A 16,813-nucleotide genomic window follows, 5' to 3' on the forward strand; every position below is an offset into this window, starting at 1 on the left:
AATTGGTAGTGCTGTGATTTAAAAGCAAGTTTGGCATTTGGGTTCCGATGTATAGCAAGGAAATAAATGGTAGGATATTTTGCATGGCAAGGTCTCAAAAAAGCAGTTCTGTTGCAGTTTTAGTAATATGCAAAGTGGTGTAAATGTAAGTTGTTAAACAGCAGACACACCAAATTCATTTTGGTTTAGCTGACAGCTCTAAACAGAACAGTGAAAGAAGTATGAAGTCACTGTAGAAACAGAAGCTGATACAGCAGATAACCTCCCTACACAATTATTTGATTTTTAAAAAATGTTGTAGCTTTTATTGTGATGTCTTGAAGAGCTCTTGCCTGGAAGCAGAGTATACATTTTCAAAAAACAGGAGCAAAGCCTACCTTCTTATACCACGGAACAATATATATATCTGTTTGGATCAGAGCAATAGGCACACAGGCAACTGCTGTTATATAATGTCTAAATATTGGGATGGTGGTGGTTGTGTGTTTTTAAAAATCTGACCAACTGGCTCTCAAGCTGGTGGGTGGCTTGCTGCTGAAGTAGGTAAGCTTTTTGCCTTTATTTGAGCATAGTGTATGGAATGCCTAAACAGAGGATAAGAGTTAGATGCAGGAAGAAATCCAGCTTGTATTTAACAAATAATATGTCCCAGTCCTGCTGTGTAATATCCAAGCAGTCCAAACACAGATAACAAATCAGCAGTCACTGGTTTGTTCCCAATGCCACTATTCAAGTCTCTCCCTTTTTGGCTCTCTGTCCCTAAACTGCTCTCTTGGTACCCTCTCAAAGCAAGGACTAACTTGGGGGTGGGGAGGAAGGAACATCCTATAAAAGCTCCCTTTTGGGAGAATGTTTGTAACCAGTCCATTTCAGCCTTGCCACTGAAATGATAACTAATAAAGCTTACTAGTATCTTGCTGCACACCTTTTGCAAAAGGACCTCTGAAACAAGTGAGCAATCAACAGATTTTTTTTTAAAAGAGAAATGAATGGGAGTAATGTAAAGGCCAAAAGGCTAAGAGGCATGGCCAAACTTGGCCCTCCAGCTGTTTTGGGACTACAACTCCCATCATCCCTAGCTAACAGGACCAGTGGTCAGGGATGATGGGAACTGTAGTCCCAAAACAGCTGGAGGACCAGGTTTGACCATGCCTGGGCTAAGACCTTGCTATGGAATGTTTAGTGTAGAGATATTTGTACTAATTCTGAAGGCTGGGTCATTTCTTCCAACCTATGCTTCAATCCAGAAGTGTGAGAGGCTCCCTTTCAGCTGGTATATCAACTGAGGACCTGAGCTGTGCCTTTCAAAACACTCCCACAGCTTTCAGAAGCATCTTGGTATCTGAGCTGCTGATACTTGTACATGCATATCTGAGCTAGTTCCCCTTCTAGGAATTCTTGCACCTGACCTGCTCTTTGAAACTGAATTCAGAAAGTAGTTTAGAAGTTTGGCTCTGCCCCAACTCCCTTCCGGTGCATTAAAAGGCTACTGGCTGTGGCCGTTTAATCTGAGAAGAGAAAATGTTGGGCACAGTCACTCAATGCTAAAGAGCAAGTGTGTTCTGGCGACTGGGCAGAAGGAGAGACGCGTCCATGTATCTTACTCTGCAACTTTGCTACTCGGCTCCTAGGTACACATGGCCTACTGATGTAAGGGAGTTGACCACTTGCATATGGGAAGGGAAAGCAGAGGTGTCTACTCTTCTTAACCCTCAGCCTCCTCACCTCAAACTACAACTTATGGATACAGCAGTTTATTGATGTTGTTCTGCATGCAGCACTGGGAGCACTAACTTCTTCCAGTAGTCAGGAGTGTCAGTAAAGATGGTAGTAAGGATTTTGACTTATCCCTGTCACCGCCTCTTAGTTGCTCAGCAGCTAAGTCAGCAGCATGCCATCATCTCATTGCAGCCTAGACAAGCAGAGGTGGCAGCAGAATGGCCTGATCCTTCCTCACACACGCTCCTGAGGTGAGCATGCATCAAAACCCTTTCTTGTCCTTGCCAAGGGTATTTACTAGTACAGAGGTTTGCAAACTTTTTTCTCTGGGCCACAATAAATTTTTTACTGATAAGAAATATATTAGAAAACAAAAAGAAACAACTCCTAGCAATGCCTGATTTATAACATAGAACACAACTACTTTATAATATGAAAATAAGAAATCTGGAAAGTATATAAAACAATACAGCTACATATTCCATGGTTTAAAAATTGTGGGTGTTTTTTTTATGCTATACTACACTGAAATGTTTGAACGTTTCTTTGACTCCTTGAATCTTCCCACCACACTTGCCATCCTCTCCTGCCACACCCTTTGAGAACCACCGCACTAGTACCAAAGTACCAACTATTTTACTAGAAAAAGAGGTGCCTAAACTCACCACAAATGCCTCCCTCATTCTCTTATAATGGCAGTGGCGCTGAGAGGTGCTGAAACTGAGTTCCGGTGAGTTCCAGCTGAAAAAAAGCGCTGTAAACTACCAAGATATCCTTTTCTACTGAGTGGCAGGAAAGGCAGCTAACTATCCTCTTCCCTGAGCCGCAAACGGGGGACCTGGTGAGGGGATATTTTTCCACAGTCACATAAGTGGGTGGCTACACAAAGGTGACTGCTACGCGCAGGGCTTTTTTTCAGCTGGAACTCACCAGAACCGAATTCTGGCACTTCTTTGGTGCGTTCTGGCAACCTGTCACAGGAGGCTGAGTGCCAGAGGCTGTGGGCGGCACGGCACTCTGTGGTGAGTGATGATGGAGGCTGCAGGCAACAAGGCGATTGGTGTGAGAAGTTCAACAACTTTTGATGGTTTCTCCCTTAAAAAAAGCTCAACAAGTTCTGGCACCTCTTTTTCCAGAAAAGAAGCCCTGGGGTCTTTCACCGTTTGCTCTGGCTTCCTGTGTCTTCTGCTATTTCTGGAAAATAATAATAATAATAATAATAATAATAATAATAATAATAATAATAATAATAATAATAATAATAATAATAATAATTTTTTGTTATTTATACCCCACTCATCTGGCTGTGTTCCCCCAGCCACTCTGGGCGGTATCACAGCGGCTCCCAACAGAATTTTAAAAACACAATAAAACTTCAAACGTTAAAAACTTCCCTAAACAGGGCTGCCTTCAGATGCCTTCCAATATTCAGATAGTTGTTTATTTCCTTGACATCTGATGGGAGGGCATTCCACAGGGCAGGCGCCACTACTGAGAAGGCGCTCTGCCTGGTTTCCTGTAACCTCACTTCTCGCAGTGAGGGAACTGTCAGAAGGCCCTCGGAGTCCGGGCTGAACGATGGGGGTGGAGACTCTCCTTCAGATATACTGGGCCAAGGCCCTTTAGGGCTTTAAAGGTCAGCACCAACACTTTGAGAAGGATTGTATCTCAGTTGCAGAGCTTCTGTTTACATGCAGAAGGTCCCTGATTCAATCATTGACATTTCCAGGTAGGACTGGAAGTGTCTGCTGTCTGCAACCCTGAAGAACTGAGCCAGTCAGTATGGACAATGGGACAATGGGCTGGGTGGGACAATGGTCTGCTTCTGTATACAGCACCTTCCTGAGCTCCTAGATGTCTAATTGCAAGATCACCGAGAATCCTGTCAAAGCAGAACTGGAGCACCAGCAGCTTCCTAACACTAAGAAGGGAAGAGTAAGTGTGTCGCCTTCATGGCGTAACTTCTGCAAAACAAAATGTCACAATGTGAAGCCTTTGAACATTATGTGTACTTGCTCTTCTAGTGTTGGAGCCACTGGGTCTGTAATGCTAGAGAGCAGAAGGACACATCCAGCTCCCAGCAGGTGGCTTTGTGTTAAGCACAGCACTGTGGCGATCTTGTGCAGTATGCTATGGCTAGCGAGCAGTTGGCCATTTGGGTGTTCACCAAGAGGCAGTTGCTAACTACAAGACTGACTTAGTGTGACAGCTGCTGAAAATAAACATACAAAAATAACTGCAGTTAATGCACCCCCGGATCATGGCCCTGGGTAACAAGACTGCAACTGGTACTTGAATCTGGGGAGAAGGAGGTTTGTTAGGTAGTTTTGTTAGTTCGCATTCTCAAACTCTGTCTGCCTACTCCAACCTCAGGACGGGCAGGACAGGATCTGGTTTGGTACAATGGGAAATGAAGCCAGGAGATGGATAAAGACACTCCACAGTTTTCCAGAAATTGCCGTGAGCCTCTAGGTAGTCAACTGCTAATAAAAACCAGCAGCAGAAAGACAACATTAAACAATACACTTGGATTATTGTGGCAATCTTTCGTGGCATCATAGAATCTAACCGCTGACAGTTGTGACTGAGAAGTGCAAAAAGTCAACATCAAAGGCAGGGAAGATCTTAATGCACTCTGTATAGTCAAGCTAAAGAAATCTGGCTGCTGTGCTAAGCAACACCAACTTATGGACAAGTATGTCAGCATGCCTGCCCAGCCTTAAGTGTTTGTGGCAAGTCTAAATCTCACTTTGTGAACCCAAGGCGTTACTACTAGCAGTCTGTCTCGCAAAACTTGTACAATACTAGCTCTGGTGTGCTGCCTGGCAGCATCCCTGTCGCTTTTGCTTGGAGGACTAACTTTCTTTTTAATTACTTTAATTAGACTATTGTAAGTTAGCCTCCATGCAGCTCCCGAACAAGTGCTGTGAAGGTCAGCTCCACTAGTACATTCCTAATTGCTTAGAAATGAGTGGACAAGAGAAACTTGCCTCATTGTATTGAAGTGCGGCTGTTGGTTTAACTGCAGGCTCCATTGCCTTGAAAAGCTATATAAAAGGGAGATGATCACTAGGTACTGTTTTTCTTAGTGCGGTAGTGGAAGCAGATACACCTGTGGATTCTTCTTGCCACACTGCTTTTTAAGGCATAGCAGACCTGTCCCATTTGGTGTATATGGCAACCATTGCCTTCCAGTTTGCTGCTGGCCAGTTTCCAGCTTGCTGCAGAAGCCTGCAAACTGTAAAGGAGAGTGTGTGCACGTGTACAGCTGCATACGCCCAATTCATATGCACATACTTGAAGTTTTAGCTGAGCTGCAGGGACCAACAGAGAGAACAGAAAAGCTATCCTAAAATCTCCCTAGAGCTATCCTGAAAAGTTTACATGTAGCTAGTTGCACTGTCCCTTTTGCAGAACACTTGTAGCATCCTAAAGTAACAGGCTGCCTACTGTTTGTCTTCTCCAATTCCCCACATTTCTGCTTTGCTCCAAGCATTAGACTCTGATTAGATGAATAAGCGCTTGTTAGAGTAAATGAAACAATGTAAAGTCGTTTAAACACCTGAAAGCACAAAATAAAAGCTAGATGATATTCCTAACAAAACTTGCTAGGATAATATCCAATTGGAACGATTTATGTACCCTCATTTAATGCTTGGAACAAAGGCTCTGTGATTCAGGCAGGGCAAGGACAGCACAGGCACAAATCTATGCTAATGCGCTCAGCACCTCGGCCTTCTCTTTCTGCAGCTTAGGTTAACCTGCAGTAGAGCTACACATACCAGAAAGCTCTTCTGGAGTTTCCATCAAGGTTTCCCATATCAGCCGATTGAAGCTTCGTGGCTGGATATGTGAGATATAGTTAAGAAGCAGAAAGTATGGAACTTGTGATTCTCTTCTCCCCAACCCATGTCTTAACTAGAGGCAAGTGGCTTTGTGGAACAGTAACTCCTCTCAGAATTCAGGTGCTGCTGCTTTTTGTTCATTTATCAACAATGCTTTCTGTTTTATTTGCAATACATAGGTACTTCAGACACCACATGCAACTAAAAGCGTCTTTTGGTCTTTGTTCGCAGACTACCTCTCCAAACTGGATTTGGAAGCCTGCTCTGTGCTTAAGTTTCCACTGCAGGTTTGCATCACACTTCATTACACCGGGACAGTAAGAGTAACAGCTCTGTCCAAGCCACTGTAGCAATTGCTCTTAAGCCAGCAACAAGCTGGTCTTTCCAGTTACTATTTTGCGTCCCAAATACCAGGAACATAGAAATCACATAATTAGGAAACTGATTACAGTGCATCATAATGGGTTTTAACTAATATTTTTGTATTAGCCTGTACCTGGCTGTTCCAACGCTAAGCCTTTTCCACTGGCTTCTACTTCTGTACTTATCTCCTGAAGATGCTCAAATATCCTCTGCGTGAACCTGTTGATCGTGGAAGCCTTTTCTGCCTTGAAAGTCATATCTAGCATTAGACCCTTGGAAGTGTAGATAGCAGGGCTGCTTCGAGGTGCATCTTCCACAACTATGGAAGATGAGCAACTACACAGATGAGCAAGTTACTGAGTGTGGGGGTGGGGGTGGATTCAAGGGGTGGAGTGGCTGAGATGCTCAAGGACCAGATCCCAGCCCCCAGTCATGAACTTATTGTCCCTTACTCCAGCATCTTGGCCAGGGGAGCTGTTCTTCTATCTACGAAGTGAAAAGTGAGGCTAGGAAAGTCATGCTCTTTGTTTCAGTGTGACAGGTCCGTCTACCAAAGGAAACCAAGAAGCCGAGAGTGACTCCCTAGCATATTAGCACACCGTATCTTAGAGTTGTGTTTCCCAAACTTGGGTCCCTAGCTGATGTTGGACTATACCTCCAATCAGCTCTGACCACTGGTCCTGTTAGCTAGGGATGTTGGGAGCTGTAGTCCAACAACAGCTAGAGACCAAAGTTTGAGAAACACTGTCTCAGAGGCATGTGAGAGGAGTGCCATGAGGCAAGAGGTTATGCCCTGTGCATCTCATATGGCATGGATGTTGGCCATCCTTGGTATAGACAAGACAAACAGCACTCCTCTCCCCACCCGGCAACTCTCAAAGCTGCTGTGCTGCACCCTGACTTGACTTATCTGTTGCACACTTATGTGCTAGTCTCTTAAACCCAGTTCTCCGTAGAGAATACGTGCTCTAATAAGCAGCAAGGGAAGCTATAGCACATCATAGTCTATTGTGGTCTCATTTATGTGATATTTGTAATCCTCTCATCTCTGAATAATGACGTTGGCATATTTGCGGGGAGGGGGCAGATCAATGCTTGAATTACAGGCAGTCTAGAGGGGCCCCAGTTCTCTTTATTTGATGCTAACCCCCTCAGCCAGTTTTTACAAAACTAAAAAGGATTCAAAGTATGATGTAACAGACGAATTGGATGAATTTTGTTAAAACTGTAATGATATAATTTTATCAATTTAAGTTTAAAAACTGAGAGGGGGGGAAAGGCTACACTGAGGCGTGGTGTTTAAAAGCAGGGAAAGTTGGGGGTGCGGGCTTATGACTTTCACTAGGGACCCTGTACCTTTTTGTCCATAACTTGAGCACCGGGGCAGATGAGACACAAACTTTCATGGAGAGAAACTACCTCTTAATCATTCCCACTGCATGCAAAAGTCTAGGAGACACAATCAGACAAAAAACGTTGACTACTCTCCTGCGACTGGTGACTTGCTTGCTTACTTGCTAGCAACCCTGTATGATGATAGTTTGGGATTCTTTTATCCTGGGCCAGACACATGCCAGTCTAGGTGCACTGTATCCTATCCAGGGACAAATTTGCCACTGTGCCCGCTTCACCCACCAAATGGCTCGTTAGCCAGGCTAAAAAACAGGTGTGCAAACAAGAAGAGTCCTCTCTCCCTGCCCTGCCCCCTGAAAAAGGCTGCAAATGCCTTGCCGACTGGCACAGTCTGTAGACAAGCCCCCACTTCCACATACTCTGTGTAACTCTGGCTGAGTCTCCTGCAGGTCTGCTGTCTGCCAACAGCAGCCTGGCTTCCCAGAAGGCTAATTCTACAATCCTTAGTTAACACAAAGCTGTCCTGAGGATTTGCCACCTCAGCGTACATGGCTAACAGTACAGAGATAGGAGCAGTTTCCCCAGTGCCCATAAGGGTAGCTGTTACCTATGCAGACTCAGGACCAAGAGACACACTGGAATGGATTTTGAACATCCTCCTCTGTCCATGCCAGGTTCTAGCTCTTTCCTTGGCTCAAACTGCATTCTGCTTGCAGCACAGCTCCTGTCCAATTGTCCCACAGTAACTCAGCAAAGCTCTGCAAATTCACCCAAATACCAACATCCAGCTGGAGAAACTCAATTCCTCTTGGAGGGCGGAGCATCACTTACACAGTGACCTTCTGTGGTGTACACTGGTCAGTGCTGTCTGCCATTAGTCTCATGTGTTCTCTGTCCACACATCTGCCCTTACCCTTCCAAAGCAGCCTTCTTGCAAGAAACATTGGATAGTGGCCATTTGTTGATTCCTGCATTGCAGGGGGTTGGACTGGATGACCCTCATGGTCCCTTCCAACTCTACAATTCTATGGTGCTAGTTCATCTGAGCAAGCAACAATAGTTCCCTACTCTGATTTCTTGTTTAGTAGAAATGTAGACTGCACAAAGATTCAGTTGGCTGCCACCCCCTACCTACTGGGAAGGGATGCGTGCATATATCTGAAAACAGGCCCGGGCACAATCTGAAGGACAAGATACAGCATGGTCGCAGGTCAAGGCCCCACTCAATTTTCAGCCCCACAAGAGGAGCAAATGAAATGGAAATGCTCAAAATGCAAACAGAAGATAAAGCTGCATATGCTAAGTACTAGTTAGTATTTGGGGGAAGGCCTGTCTTTCTATACCTGAGGAAGATGCAACAAGAAGCCTGAAAAGATGCAGCAAGCACAGAATGTATGGGTGCTCCAGCACCAAAAGCTATAGAATTGGTGGTGCGTGGAACATATGGAATGGGGCTTTCCTAAGTAAAGGAGAAGGGGACCTGGTCTAGCAGCCTTCTGCAGGCTAGGGTGGACTATAAATGCTCGGCGTCTGTTGCATGCAAGCAAAAAGGTGGCCACTGCACACTGAAGGGGTATCGGTAAGTAGTGCACATAAGGATTGTGGATGTGGGACTATTTGTGGTTGGACTAGAGTAGATTTGAGTGCTGGATGTAACAAGAGGGTGGGCAGAAGAAGCGAGGGCTTGACATGAACAGAGGTGGGGATCTGGGCCTGACGGGCACTGGATGTGGGGGAAGCAGGTGGCTTCGGTGTAAGGGGGGATAGGGAGAGAGCGAGCCACACACCCACCACACACACCCTAGGTCATGATCTAGACAGCTTGGATTCAAGGTGGATCTTGAGGTGACTGCACGGCGCACACTGGGTGCCGCTGCTGGATGTCTGGTGGCACTCGTGCAATGTGCTGCGGGAGCCGCATCCAGGAGGGCGATCCCAGTCGGTGGGGGCGGGGAGTGGGGGGAGGCGAACGGGGGGCACCTCGGGTGGATGGATCGGGGCGATCCGCGTGCAGGCGGTCGTGTGCGGTCGGGGTTTCTGGGTGAAGGGTGGATCGCGCGCCGCAAATGGATGCGGGGCGAGCGGTCTAAGGGCAGCAGAGGGGTGTGGATGCAGGGCGGGATGTGGGCGCGCGCTCCCGGTACCTGTGAGGCTCTGCCCTGCTCCGCACTGCTCGCCGCCGCCGCCTCGGGAGTCTCTGGAAGGCCGGGCCCGGCGGGGGGCGCGGGCGGCTCTGGGGGGGCTACTCCCCCCGCCCGCTCCCGCCGCGCCCCGGCCGCGCCCACCGCCTTATTCCGCCTGCGAGTCATGCCCGTCCCGCGCCCCACGCTGCCGCGCTCTCGCCGCCGCCGCTAACGCCGCTGTTGCTCCCGCCGCCGCCGCTAACGCCGCCGCCGCCGCCGCTGCTGCTTTCAGACAGGACAACAGCCAATATGGCGGCGCGGCCCGTCCGGCCCCTGCCCGCGGGGGGAAGCCTCCGCCGCCATCGCCGGAGCGGGCAGCGCCTGGGCAGCGCGCCCCCCAGCGGCTGGAGGAGGCGCCGTCCCTGGCAGAGAGCGCGTGTTCCCGGCTAGAGGCGCGGAGCTGGCGGAGGGGCCGAAGCTGGCCCGGTCTCTCCGGAGGCGGGAGCGGGGGTGGCCCGGGGCGGAGCCGGAGTCTGCAACTCCGACGGGAGGCTAAGGTGGTCATTTGGGGTCACCAGGGCCCATTTAAAGGGAATCATCAGGAAAGCCTCAGCCGGAGCCCCCGGCGTTGTTCCACAGCATCTCCGACGAGCGCGGCGGTGCTGCAAACTTGAGCAATTCGCCTTTCTGCTCGCTGCAAGCCTCCCCTTATGTAGGCCCGTCTCTGCTTCTCGCGGCTCCCCCACCCGCTGCCAGCAGTGCAGGGAGGGCACAAGGTGCAGATGTACCCCGCTACCCCGGGTGTGTCTGAGCCTTAGCAGGTAACCTTAACTCATCACGTCTACGCGGGCATGTTAAACAACTGACACCGGAGTGTTGTGGTGCTCCGACATAGAATGGTGAAATCTCTGTATAATATATAAGCATCTTGTAAATTAAGTTTTCATGTATCTGAAAATACCTATTGCCAACAATACAATCGAATGGGTTTTTTTTGGGGGGTCATATACCTACTGCAGTATAAAATTAATAAGGGAGGGGCATCGTTATAGATCTATGTGAAGTTGCATTTTAACAGGAAATAAAAGACTATCTGGAAACGATCAAATTATATATTTAGAAATAACTCTCATTTTGGTAATTTTTCAAATGTTTTTTAATGTTGTTAGTTATCTAGCAGATTAGTTGGAATAATTATTTTTAACCCCAAAATTAGAAATTTGTATGCTGTGTGTTCTAAATGTGGTTACAACTGCAGTCCAAACTTGGGACTTCTGAATAAGCGGCAAAGCACTGGCCAATCGCAAGAGGAGTCTGTCACTTGCAGCCATGATCTGGCCCTGACATGCAGCATGGTAATGTTAACCTCTTCAGGAAGCACCTAGGAGGGAGGGGTGTGTGGAATAGAGATTAAGGCTGAAATGGAGTTTTGAAAGTGTACAGTACTGGTAGCCCTAGTGGTGTGGAGTGGAAGTGCCATTTGGGTAGCAAGTATCTACCCAATTGTGTTTAAAACATGTGCTGCCTTTTTAACATGTACAGTTAAAAAACATAGGTGCCACTGATAACTGTTGCATAGCACTTGCTACGTAACTGAACCCTGGGCTATGTGATATCTTGACACCTGAAATTTACTAAGGGTTTGGCTGCCAGAGCTGACACTGGAAGGAACTGCATGCATCAGAGCAATAAAGGAGAATTGTAAATCACGCCTACAACATGTGAAGCAGCCCCAAGTGAACTCAAACTAGTGGCAGATGTTTGCTAGGAAGAACAATAGCTCCATGTCACACTGATCTTTACAAAATAAAACCATTCTCCCAAACCAGTGCTTCAGGTAACAGAGGTACAATTTAGAAGTATCATGAAACTGCAAAAGAGCAATGATGTCTATTGGGTCTTACAAGATATACTGAGTGAAAGCAGAAAAGTGATCACTAATGAGAAAATAGATGCCTATAATGAGGTAGCAATCACCATCCTGAACAGCTGCTCAAAAAAAGAGAGCAAAAGCTAAAGTAATTTTTTCCAGTGTGATAATAACAATGCAATATATATTAACAAGCTGGAAGAAAAGCAAGAGGCTTCCCAGAAAGAACTGCTGTATATTGTACTCTTGGAATTATGAACGGCCTGGGAGGGCCATGTTTTCATGGGTGTGCTGGCCTTTTGGTATACAGCAGAGGGCACTGTCCCTTCACTTCTGGCAACATTAATACAACTTGCCTTACTAGCGTATCTTTCAGCCTTCATTAATTTTATGGACATTGGCCAAATGCAGACTGAAGTATTAGAGTCCTGTCCCTTCCATTTGGGGAAGCAGCTGGCTATTTTGAAATGCACTATTTCGTACAAAATGAGCAGAAATTAGCTATTTTGTACGAAAGGTGTTTCAAAAGACATTTTTGGATCTACACATGCCTCCTAATGGCCCAATTGATTTTATTTCAATATCTGCTTTTTGCCAGTACCTTTAAATTCTTTCAGGCTATGTGATCTTCATCACCAGCTTCTCTTCAGTGCTTCCTGCTAGCCCAGCCATCCACCTTCTCCTGAAAGAGCAACTCTAGGGACTCATCCACATGGGAATTTAATGTGGATTTGAAACTGCATGTGCCTTGGTTTTGGGGCGTTGTCCACATGACGTTCTCCCCATTCAACTGACAGCCTATGGTTCTTCAACACTAAACTTGGATTTTCATGATCAAGGTGAAATCCAAAATGGGAGAGTAATTTCAATATAAAATTGCTTGTTTCCTGATTGTGAATGCACGTGGAGCACATTTTGTGGGTGGGCCTTCGACATGTTTCTCTGGTGCCATCTATTGCCACCATCCACCTACTTCCATTTTGCTTTCATCAGCTGATAGGGAAGGATGCATGCTCCCAGTATCATTGTTTTTGAAATTTTAAAACAACTGTTTTGCACAGAAGAGATCTTGCACAAAACAGCTGTATTAAAAATAAAAATTGCCCTTGCAAGTAGAGGAGGCGGTGAAGGAATAGGGGAGGAAAGGAAGCAGCAGCCTTTCATGTGAGTGACTCCAAATCCGTGCTGGGCTTGGAGCAACAGAGGTCTTAAAAAATATTTTTACAGTTTTGTGCAAATCTGGAATATTAGGAAACTTGTATTTCAAATATACATCCCAGGAGGCACCAAGATAGATTTTGAAAGTACCTACTCCTGTGTGGACAAAGGCACACAAACCTGCACACAGAAACAGTGACCCAAATACGCAGGAATGTGTGGACATAGTCTGCTTCTTTTTGTTCTGAATATGATAACCAACTTGATAGAACAACAGTTTTTCAGAGGCCCTAGTTTGAAAATGTTTGTGCAGTGACTTGTCTCCAACTTCTCTGTAACAATGCTTCCCAATAGACCTCTGGGCTTTCATAGCTTCTTTCCTCCAAACAAAAACAAAGCTTTTATTTTTCATCCCTAAGTGTTTATCTTAAACTGTCCCATAATGATTACATCCCGGTCATATTACCAATTGGCTATATACCTATCACATTTCTCTGTAGTAACGACTACATGAAGACATCTTTAATGCTTCAGTAAAACAAATACATCCAATAGGCTGCCTTTAAACTCTGAGTTGCCATCACCTTGTGGCAAGCTGTATCCTACCCAACTGTATGATTCTTCCCGGACTCACATTTAGTTTAGAAGGGTACAGTAAGTGTCATTGACAATAGGAGTGACTCCCAAGCAGACTAAGGCATAGAATCTTAGAGTAGGAAGGGACCCAAGGGACATCTAGTCCAGCCCCCTGCAATGCAGGAATCTCGGCTAAAGTATCCGTGACAGATGGTCATTCAATCTCTGCTTTAAAACTTCTAAGGAAGGAGAGTCCACCACCTCTCGTGTGAGTCTGTTCCACTGTCAAACAGCTCTTACTGTCAGAAAGTTTTTTCCGAATGTTTAGTCAGAATCTCTTTGCTTGTAACTTGAAGCCATTGCCTCAAGTTCTACCCTCCAGAGCAAGAGAAAACAAGCATGCTCCCTCTTCCATATGACAGAACTTCAGATATTTGAAGATGGCTATCATATCTCCTCTCGGTCTCCTCCAGGCTAAACATACCCAGCTACTTCAAGCGTTCCTCATAAGACTTAGTTTCCAGACACTTGATCATCTTGGTTGTCCTCTTCTGCACACATTCCAGCTTGTCAACAGCCTTCTTAAATTGTGGTGCCCAGAACTGGACACAGTACTCCAGGTGTGGTTTGACCAAGGCAGAGTAGAGTAGTACTATTACTTCCTTTGATCTGGACACTCAACTTCTGTTGAGGCAGCCTAGAATAGTGTTATCTTTTTTTGATGCTGCATCACACTATTGTCATGTCTTAAGAGCTGCTTCAGGCTCCCTCTGCTGAACAAACAAAGCAAATATTTGTTGTTTTTAAAAGTGATTGTTAGCTATTTTGAAAGAAGGGGCTGTCAGTAAGCAAGGACAGGCCTACCCCTCTAGACGTGTGAGGATAGTATTGCTGACCAGGATGGCTGTAGATAATTGAAGATGTATCACAGCAGTTTCAGCTGGATGCCAAAGGTGGCAATAAGCAGAATTGTTGCAGGAAATGTTGCAGGCATATTTTAACCACCAGAGGGCTTACCTTGCAGGAAATGGGAAAAAAGAGAGTGGAAGAACATACGAACATAATAAAGTCATACCTCATGTTACATCCGGTTTATGTTACGTTCTTTCAGGTTACGTCCCGCGGTGATCCGGAAGTACCGGAAAGGGTTACTTCCGGGTTTCACTGCTCGCGCATGCACAGATGTGCAAAATGACATGCGCAGAAGTGGCAAATTGCAACCCGCGCATGCGCAGACGCGCCACTGCGGGTTGCATTCCTTTCATGTTGTGAATGGGCCTCTGGAATGGATCCCATTCGCAATCAGAGGTACCACTGTAGCCCTTCTGAATCAGACCAAAGGCCCATCTAGTCCATCTCAACCAGATGCAGGACATGAGCACAACAGCCCTCTCCCACTTGTTCTCTCCAGCAGCTGGCATTCAGAGACCTGCTGCCTCTGACAATGGAGGTAGAACATAGCCCTCATGCCTAGTAGCAATGAGAGATTGAAGTCTGTTGTGTTACCTTGCTGTACCACATGTCGTTTATCCACAAGCAGGGATGTGGATGTTCTAGAAAACGTTGCGTCAGTAAAATTTTCGTGAAAGTTTTCTGCTGCCTTAAATTGATAAGGATCTGAACCACCATATATTTATTTCACACTTTAAAATAATGATAATAATTGTATGCCACATTTGTACACTATATGGATTGGATTTTTTCCCCCAGTACCCAAAAGTTTTTACTGAAATAATTGAATAGGAAATAAAATCAATAAAGTGCACTACATGTTGTTTCAATGATATATTCAAACAGATTTAAAGTGTTGGTTGGATTTTCACTGGAGCACTTGGAAAATCATTAGGGGTTTTTTTATTCTTTATTGAAAAATAAAAAGTACAAAATAACAAGTGCACAGAGCAAAGTAAGACACAAAAAAGAAGAAATAAGCAATAGTACCCATGAAGAAAACAACAACAAAGATATTGTGTTCATTACAAAAAGGGGGGGGGCTTCTTATTGTAGTTAACCAGATCATTGTAAGACTTGCTAATGTCATATATTTCCTTTATATTATTTAGATTTTGAGGGGGGAAACGAAGGCACTGAAAACTCTGCAGCCAGCTTTGAAAACTTTTGATTAGTACTACAGTGGTAGCTCAAGTTACAAACGCCTCAGGTTACAAACACTTAAGGTTACAAACTCCGCTAACCTGGAAGAGTTACCTTGAGTTGAGAACTTTGCCCCAGGTTGAGAATGGAAATCATGTGCCGGTGGCACAGTGACAGCAAGGGGCCCTATTAGCGAAAGCACATCTCTAGTTAAGAACAGTTTCAGGTTAAGAACGGACCTCCGGCACTAATTAAGTTCGTAACTAGAGGTACCACTGTGTATCCACTGCAGTTGTTTACTCATCGTGAGATCAATCCAAGGGTGGTTGAGTTCATGGGAGAGCAATTGCCACATCCGGAACCCTTCTTGCTGGCCAGCTGTGGCCAGAGCGGGAGGGTGATCCTTTTCCTTCTCCTCCCTGGCCTTATGTTGAATCCAGTGGGAGAGAAATTACTTTCCCAGCCTTAGGGCTTCTGTTGTTTCTGGCCCTCCCTGGAGGTGTGAGACAATGGTGACTGATGCCCACTGAGACTGGTAGGGCAGAAGGCCAACAGCAGGTGGAGCCCAAGTCAATGACAGGCAGAGCCAACTAATTCCAGTTTTGTCCCCCTTCTTCCTCCTCAGCTGAGATCTACAAGGGAAACACTGAGACTAAGGAGGAGGAAGCTGATAAGGCAGTGCTACACCCTGCATTGGTTATAAGTAACAAAGGCAGGTGGGTGGAGGCTGACTGAAGGGGGGCTGAGGTTGGTGGGACTGTCCGAATGGACCAGCCTCCACTGGGGTGGGAGCAACAAGGGTGCTGGAGATCTTCCAGATCCATAGCCAGATCCACACACACATCACGGGTGGAACATCAACAGCAGGATGTCACTGCCTACAGCTTAACTGGACAACCTTGAAATAATTTACTTGTGAAAATATGTGTTTGTTTAAAAAAAATTCAAAAAGCTTTGTATGGTTTTGTTAATATTCTGTTGGGTGGCTGGGGAAACCCAGCCAGATGAATGGGGTATAAATAGTTGTTGTGTTTACCTCCACCTTTTGAAGGAATGGATGAAAAATCTAAACAACAACAACATAATTATGAGTGCTGGCCCACTGGCAGCCGCCTTCTTCAACAGGGGAGTAGCACATGGTAACACTGAATAGCCTTTAACCTGCCTGGGGAGTGCTTGGCCCATTACTAATGAATTTTATGAAAATTCATTTCTAAAAATGGAAAACTTTCCAAACCTCCATCACCATGCACAAATGATTAAAGAATTCCTGCCCTGAGTAGCCTGATTCTTATAATCATGTGATGAGCTTCTGGAGATGATTCTTTGCTCATCTTAGATGCGTCTAGAGACACAGGCTGATTTAAATACTATGCTTTTTATAAAATTGCAGTAAGAGAAATACAGGTAATCATGCTCAAAGCATATATATGTGTGTGTACTCATATTTTTTAGTTAACAATATTGAAACTGAAAACAAAATTACTATCCAGTCTAGTAGCGTTTACATAAACCTCTAAAATGGTGAATAGCAACCTCCTTATCAATAATATTTTACCAGTTACAGCAGCTGCTCACCTCTTAACACAATTCCTTGGGTTATTTTAAATTGGTAGTGAGAAACTTCTAGTCCACCAGGCCTCCCACTTTGGCCCACAGCATAGTTTGGGCTAAACCACATACACCTGTGCATCACCTAACCTCACTGAACC

At 45.5% G+C, this 16,813-nt stretch overlaps 1 protein-coding gene and 1 long non-coding RNA gene across 3 annotated transcripts in view; one reads left to right on the forward strand and one right to left on the reverse strand.

The window, feature by feature from the left end:
- The window catches only part of FAM193B (family with sequence similarity 193 member B), a 33,887-nt gene extending 24,252 nt beyond the window's left edge, over window positions 1-9,635 (reverse strand). The window contains exon 1 of one of the 2 annotated variants that reach the window (XM_081185315.1): window positions 9,425-9,635. In XM_081185315.1, coding sequence (XP_081041441.1) covers window positions 9,425-9,589 — 165 coding nt within the window. In that variant the 5' untranslated portion in view covers window positions 9,590-9,635. The remainder of the gene's footprint in view (window positions 1-9,424) is intronic. The other variant, XM_081185316.1, reaches the window with a different exon arrangement.
- A 254-nt stretch (window positions 9,636-9,889) lies between these two features.
- Window positions 9,890-12,981, forward strand: LOC308582339. The gene is made up of 2 exons (XR_014005630.1): window positions 9,890-10,224; window positions 11,872-12,981. It is a non-coding gene; the product is annotated as an uncharacterized lncRNA (long non-coding RNA).
- Window positions 12,982-16,813: the final 3,832 nt, after the last annotated feature.

Source organism: Podarcis bocagei (assembly GCF_964188305.1).
Source record: "Podarcis bocagei genome assembly, chromosome: 2".
NCBI classification, from domain to species: Eukaryota; Metazoa; Chordata; class Lepidosauria; order Squamata; family Lacertidae; genus Podarcis; species Podarcis bocagei.